The sequence below is a fragment of the Physeter macrocephalus genome, chromosome 13 (genome assembly GCF_002837175.3).
Source record: "Physeter macrocephalus isolate SW-GA chromosome 13, ASM283717v5, whole genome shotgun sequence".
Lineage (NCBI taxonomy): Eukaryota > Metazoa > Chordata > Mammalia > Artiodactyla > Physeteridae > Physeter > Physeter macrocephalus.
The window spans coordinates 87,964,654-87,971,922 of NC_041226.1; the positions used below are offsets into that span (position 1 = coordinate 87,964,654).

General features: G+C 63.7%; 1 protein-coding gene across 1 annotated transcript; it reads right to left on the minus strand.

The window, feature by feature from the left end:
- Positions 1–4,054: 4,054 nt before the first annotated feature.
- IER5L (immediate early response 5 like) lies at positions 4,055–5,815 on the minus strand. The gene has a single exon (XM_024126469.2). It carries the CDS (start codon positions 5,442–5,444, stop codon positions 4,233–4,235), a length of 1,212 nt encoding a protein of 403 aa, XP_023982237.1. The 5' UTR covers positions 5,445–5,815; the 3' UTR covers positions 4,055–4,232.
- Positions 5,816–7,269: the final 1,454 nt, after the last annotated feature.

Consider the following 7,269-nt stretch of genomic DNA (forward strand, 5'->3'; position numbering starts at 1 on the left):
AAATGTGTGTCCCGTGCATGGTGCATGGAGGTGCAGAAAGACATGCCCTGCACCAGAGCGACACCCATGGACACACACACACACACACACACACACACACACACACACACACACACACACACATAGGATAGTAGATATCCTATCTCAGATATCAGACCTCAGTATCCTACACAGTGACCCTCCTGGGAGCCCAGGGCATCCCCAGCCCCTGGCTTCTCTGGAGGGCAGCCTGCAGCTCTCCTAGGCTCTCAGCTGTTATCCCCGCAGCTCCACATTGCTGGGAGCAGAGCTTGAAGCCTGGCTCTGCTTTACACCACGTATCAAGGACGGCAGGACCTGTGGTGTTCTAGGAGCTGAGGGAAGTATGTGTGTGTGTGCGTGCGCTGGTTAACTTGGGGGGACCAGGGGCTTGCTGGAGCTCTCGCTTCCAGAACTGCTGTTCTCTGAAAGCTCCGTCTCATGACTCCCTAAGTCCCCCAGACTCTTCCAATCTCCCTGTCTCCTCAAGTAGCCCCCCACACTAAGTCCTGCCTCGGGGCTCTTGTGGGGTCTGGCTTGGTCTTTTTCCTGGAAAGAGCAGGTCTTGACTGTGGACCTGGGTCTCTGGACTCCTGGTTTGCCTGCCGGCCTGCCCCCTTCCCCCTTTCCCAAGACCCTCCTGGCCCGCATTCTCCCCACGCCCCCCCTCCCCTCAGCCTTTCAGCTGCGCTCAGCTGGGGAGTATTATTCTCTCAGGATGTTCTGGGAGAGCACGCTGTGAGCTGTGCCAACCTCCGGGGAGGGGGCGTGGCCTTGAGTGGAGCGAGGATGCTCCTTAGAGCGTCTTGTGTTGGGGGCAGTGCGTTTGGCCAGGTGCGGCCTTCAGTGTGGTATGTACTGTAACATCAGCACTGCTTGTGTTACAACTTCGTGTGGAGTGTCTTAGTGTGAGAGGTAGGTGGCCAGGGCGTTGTGTTTTGGGTCGCTGTGCATTGCGCTCAGGGCATTAACCCTTTGTGTGGCTACCCAAGGTCCCTGGGCCCTGAAAAGATAATTGGGTGGAAGGGCACCTCTCTTCCAGGTGCTTCCGGCGCCCTCCTTCCCCTTCCCACCGTTTCACTAGATCCCAGTGTGCCTGAGGTCTCTTAGCGCAGCTGAAGCTCCGAAAACCTGGCAGAGGGGAGGAGAACCCCGGTCCGGGGTCCTGTTGAGTTCAGAGCTCTTATTTCGCAGGCCACCACCCACACTCCTTGGCCGTAAGGACAGGTGGGAGTTCCCAAGCCCCTCGGCTGGTCCCTTCCCAGGCCCAGATCCGCCCTCCCAACAAAGGCGGCCGACCACGTGCCCCCTCCTCCCCGCGGGCCTGGAGTGGGGATGCACGCAGCCCCCGGTTCCCGCTCCGGCCAGGGCTAGATCCCGACGCAGCGCTGTGCCCCAGGTGGGCGCCCAGCAGCCCGCAGCTGCCCCGCCGCCCCCGGCTGTGCCTCGCCCACTTCCAGCCGCTGCCGCTGCAGCACCCTGGAAGAGCGCTAGGGGGAGCTCTGGCAACTGGCTTGGTGGATTGAATCAAAACCGCGCATCAAACAGCTCTTCCTCGGACTTGGGGTTGGGGGGGAGGATGGGGAGGAGGGCGACACGCCGTTACCCTTCCTCAGCAGCTCCAGACTCTTCCCGTGGGAGGCCGAGAAAACAGCCCTGGGGGGTGAAGGTGCCTTTCCTCCCCGTAACTCACGCCTCCATAGCCCCCCTCTTCCTCCATCCCCATCGCGGGCCCTTCGCGACCCCCCGGGCTCCGGAGTGTCCCTGAGAACTTCGCCTCGCGCGACACCGGGACCCAGAGCCCAGCGGGCTCCTGGGACTGGCTTGCGTCCGCCTCTCGGAGACTGGGGTGCGGGGCCTCTCGGAGGCAGCCCCTCCTCTCGCTGCGGGAGGCGTGAAGGCTGGGGTCGGGGACGTGAGTCGTCCTGCGGGGTGGCTCGTGCAGCAAAGCTCGGGGAGCGCAGGGGTTGAGAAAGAGAGCGAGAGGGCCCTGGGGAGACCGCCAGGGAGGGACGGGGGGGCGGGGAAAGACAGAGGGAGAGAGAGAGAGGCACTATCAAATAGCAAGCTGCCACTTTGCTTTTTTTTCTTTCTTTCTTTTTTTTCTCTTCCCCCCCCCTTCAATCTTTCCTATCCCCTCTTACGCTGGAACCAACCCGCGCGCCCCCGAGCCCGAGGCGCGGCTCCAGATGTGAATTTGGTTCCAGGGGGGGAGGACGCGAGCTTCCTCGGGGCCTTGGCACATTCTCCCACTCTGAGGTCATTCCGTAGGTGGTCAGCGGGGAGAGCGCGCCTGGAGCCTTCCTGCCTCCATCCACTGGGGAGGGAAGAGAGGCGGGCGGGAGGGAGGGGAGAGGGAGAGGGGAGGGGCGCGAGGAGGGAGGGAGACGCCGCCAGCACACCACCAAGTGGCACCGAGCAGTGATAACAAACTCAACTTAAAAAAAAGAAAAGGAAAAGGAAAAAACTTCCCCAAGTTGCAGGCCGAGATGTGCGGACGTGCGGGCGGAGGCGCAGGGCGGGGAGTGTGGGTGGCCCGCAAGCCCCCCGGCGTCCCCCGGCTGCTCTCCCCAGCCGAAGAGAGCTCGGACGTGAGGCCGACCAGGCCCTGCGCCCTGGCAGGTCAGGAAATGTGCTGGAGGCTCGCTCGGCTTCCTGATGGAGACCCTGGGGGCGGCCGGTTCCCGTGGGGGGCAGGCCCCTCTAGGGAGGGGGGCCCGGGAAGCGCGCAGCGCCGGCTTCTTCCCCAGCAACCAGCACCACACCCCCATTCCGCTCCCACCCACGGCCCTGCGGTTGTGGGCAGATCCTGCCCTCCCAGGCCCAGGAGAGCTGGGGTTTGCCGGAGGGTAGGGGTCTCTCCTCACCACCCTCTATCCTCCCCTCCACCTCCAGGTCGACCTGAAAACAAGGCACCGCCATCCTCCATAATCGACGTTTTATTAAGATTATAAATTTAAACAAATCTGAACAGTTTTACCCGGTGATACACATTTCAGTATGCACAAAAATACAGGGGAATGAGGGAGAAGGGCCAAGAAAGGAAGGGTTGGCAACTTGTTTTGGAGTCCACATGGTGCTGATGATAGAGAACCAGAGGGGCTGCAGACCAACCCCACCTTTTTACAACAAAAGGCTTTAAATTAAACAAGATCTATCGACCTGAAGACACAGGACGGGGTTGTCACAGGCTCGAACAATGCTGGTTTCATGAAATGCAACCGAAGGCTAAACCAGGACAGTGCAACTTAGAAGCACACACACAAACACCACATCTGACCAGGAACTTAGTGAAAAGTCTCCAACGCAGTCGGCGGTCCCGGCCCCTCCCTCCCTCGGGGCCGCCGGAGATCCAGGTGAAGGAATCGACTTCCTTTTTTGTTTAGTGAGGACCGCAGTGCTGGGCATGATGGGAAATGTAGTCGGCTGTGCCCGCCCCCCACCCCTTCCCCAAACAGTGTCCGAGAGTGTCGGGGTGTCGGGCGCCACCCCCGAGTCTGGAAGACGGGTGGAGGAGGGGAGGAGAACAGAGCCAGAGGGGCGGGGAGAGGAGGGGTTCAAGACACCCGCCCCGCGAAGAAAAGAAAAAAAAAGTTGAAGTGTTTTCATTTCTGCCTTCTCATTTTGAGAACTTTGGAGGCCGCCCCCAGAGAGGAAATGTGACCCAAACGTCCCTTTCGGAGATAGAGTTTGCCTTTGTTTTTGCTCAGGATTTCACAAGACCCATTCCTCACCCCACGGAGGGACTCGGGAGAACGGAGCGCCGGGCTTCCTAGGTCTGACAACTGACTGGAATCGGAGCCCCGGGCCCCGCGCCCTCCTGCGCTGCGCCCCCAGCGCGCCCCGGCGGTCCGGGCGCCCTGCCTCGCCCCCGGCTGCCCGGCACCTCCGCCGGGCAGCAGCCCTTCCTCACGTGGCTGGCTCCTCTCTAAACACCACTGCAATCACTACAATAAAAAGAAAAAAAAGAGTAGGAGAAACACAAAGCATACTTAAATAGGCGCTTTTTCTCTCTGCAAAAATAAAGTCCAAGATCTTAGATTTCTTTTTCTTTTATTTTACAATTTATAAAACATCAGCCATCTCCCTCTGCTCGCCCCCAGCTCAGCCCCGAGTGGCCGGGCGCCCGTTCGTTCCCTCCGCTCGCCCCTTGGCCGAGTCTTTGTCTGGCCCCAGCCCCGCGGGGCCCCGGGTCCCCGTGCCCTCGGGGGTCCCTAGAAGGCGACAATGGCTCGAGTCCAGGCGCCGAGGCTGGCGAGCGCCTGCTTGGCGCACAGCTGCCCGTTGAGCGGCGGCGGCTGCTCAGAGGAGTCCGGCTGTCGGCTCACTAGCCCGGAGAAGCCCGAGCCAAAGATGGAGATCAAGTTTGAGATGTTGGACGCGTCCGGGGACGAGTCCGGGCAGAAGTCCTCGAAGCGGGCGCGCTTGCAGGGGGCGAACGGGACGCCCCCGGGGGGCTCGGCCCCCAGGTCGCCCGCGTCCTCGTCGTCGTCGTCCTCCTCCTCCTGGCCTGGGTAATACTTGCGCTTGCAGCCGGCGGCGGACGCCAGGCCGGGTCCCGGGGCGCCCTGGCCACAGCAGGGGCAGTGGGCGGAGGCGCAGCAGTCCTGGTGCAAGTAGCCGTTCTCTACCGTGGTCACCACGTGAGTGTCCAGGTCCAGCACGGTGGTCTGGCTGCTGCAGTGCACGCCGAAGTCCGAGGGGGCCGGGTACGCGCCCCGGTAGAAGCCGGGGGAGGAGGCGGGGGCCGGGGAGGCGGGCGGGGAGGCGGCGGTAGCCGCCTGAGGGGCGGCCCCTGGGGGCGCGGAGGGCGCGGAGCAGGCGGCCGAGGCGCGAGGGTCCCGCGGGCAGAGCGCGGCGGGCGCGGGCGGCGGCAGCGGCGCAGGACCCGGCTGCAGCGGCTCCAAGGGCTGCCCGCGGTGGGGCGCGCCGTGCGGCGGCTGGAGCGCGGCGCACCCGGGCAGCTCCGAGAGCGCCCCCGCGCCGCCCGCGGGCGCCCCGGCCGCCGCCGCCGCGCAGCCCCTGGGCGCCGGGTGCTGGTGCTGGTGCAGCTGCTGCTGGAGGTGCAGCTGGTGGAGCTGGTGGAGCTGGTGCAGCTGGTGCCGGGCGACAGGTTCGCGCGCCTCCGCGTCCCCGCCGCCGCCAAGTTGGAGCGGGCCGAAGTCGGCCGCGCTGGCCGGCATGCCCGGCGCCGCGTACGCGAGGTGCTGGTGCTGGTGGTGGGGCGGCTGCTGCTGTTGCTGCTGCTGCTGGCGCCGGTAGAGCTCGGCGTAGCGCTCGCTCAGGTAGAGCTGGCGCGCGTTGCGGAGCACGTAGGACACCAGGAGGTTCTTGTGCAGCTTGATGCCGCCGCGCTGGGTCCGGGAGCTGTGGATCTTGCGCAGGGAGATGCTGATCAGGCTCTGGGCGTCCAGGGCGCACTCCATGCTCCCGCGGAGACGGCGGCGGCGGAGCAGCCGCGACCGCTGCTGCTGCTAATGCTGCTGCTGTTTCGGCCTCCAGCCGGCCTCCGGGACGCGCTGGTCAGGGGAAACGGAGCCCGGGTCAGCGGGTCGGCTGCGCTCCGAGAGGAGCCGCCACCATGCGCTGCGCGCCACCCGCGGGCTCGTGCTCCCCAGACGGCGCCAAAGCAATGGGCCTCGGCCGGCCCCGGCCCCAGCTATTTAGCCGGGCGTCCGGGCCCCGCCCCACACCGGATGAGCCAATAAGAGTGCCCACAACCTCCCGAGTGACAGACGCTACCCGCCCCGGGGCCACTAGACTGGCCAATCAGACCAAGGCGGTTCCTTTGTGCTATTCAAATACCGAACGGACCCCAGGCCTCCAACGCCGCCGCTGCCTCGAATGTTCTCCTGTGGCCGCGGCGCCGCGCGGGACTCAGAGCCACCGAGGCCGCTGTCTGCGACATGGGTCGCCTCGCAGCCGCCACGTTGGAGCCCGCGGCCGCCCTCGGCCTAGTTCCTGGGAGCCGGGGGTCGGCTCACCTGCGTGCTGCTGCTACGGCTCCTCCCCCTTCCGCACGGCTGGGCCTCACCTGCGGCAGGTGAGCGCGGCTCCCACTCCCGGCCAGGCGGCACCTCCTTTCTTACCTACCGCCCCCGGGTGACCCGCGGGACGCAAGGCTTTTGCAAGAGACTTAGTGGGGCCGCCGGCTTGACCTTTGGGGACCCCTCAGGAGAAAGAGATTTCGAGGTACCCTCAGCCGCTGAGTATGTTGGGCCTGACTCCTTGACTTTTTGGCTGAGGAGATTCAGAGAACACTTGGGGAAGGGCCGGCCTCCCCATTTGTCTGACGGGAGAAACCAAAACATGGTGAATTTTGGTCTCCTCTGATAGAGGAGGCTTGGAGGCGTGCCCCTCGCAAACCGCTGAGGTCTAAAGGCGTTCTGAGAGCTGACATCCAGTGTCCTAATCACCGGTTCTGTAACCTTTCCTTGCCTTCCTAACTAATAACAATGACAATAGGGACTGTTATTCAGTGCCTAGGACGGGGCAGGCCCTGCCAGAAGCGCCCTGACTCCCTCTCTGTGACTTCAGGCAGAGCGGGGGCCTGAGTCGCTGAGCAGTGGGGTGACTCGTGGGGGGAATCCCACAGCCCCTAAGGGGCAGGGCTCGGATGTGTACCAAGACTGTGAGCTCCAGACGGGAGGCAAATACCAAGGGCCGAGGAGCTCGCCCACTTAACTTTTGTTGACACTTTTGTTTTCCTTCTTGTCCTGAACCATTTAGGGGCCACCTCCTCCCAGCTGGGGCCTGATATGGTGGGCACGCTCTCCAGGGCGCTCTCCACCTGGACTGGGAAGCCTGAAAGGGGGTGACTGCTGCTCAGAGAGGGGGGAGTCCAAGGCGCCTGGGTGGGAGGGTCTCTTTGAAGTGGTCGGGAGGTTTGCCTGAGGGTTGGCCCCTGAAGGAGGAGAGGCTTCACAGAGAGTATGAGGGCTAGGTGGGTCTTGGGGGCGGTTGGGGGCGGGGCTGGGGTGGGACGAGGTCCCAGGAGCAAACTTCCTGCTGTTTCCCCCTCTCCTTGGGGTTTCTTCTGAGTTGCCTCTTTCGTTGGGCCTGTTGTCCTCAGCACCTGCTTCATCCCTTGGCAGGAGTAAAGAGACCCAGCCAGCCCATTCTTTACTTTCTAGGTCTCCCCTCAGACTTAAGAATTCTCCAGGTTTGGGCTTCCCCGGTGGCGCAGTGGTTGAGAGTCCGCCTGCCGATGCAGGGGACGCGGGTTCGAGCCCTGGTCCGGGAAGATCCCAC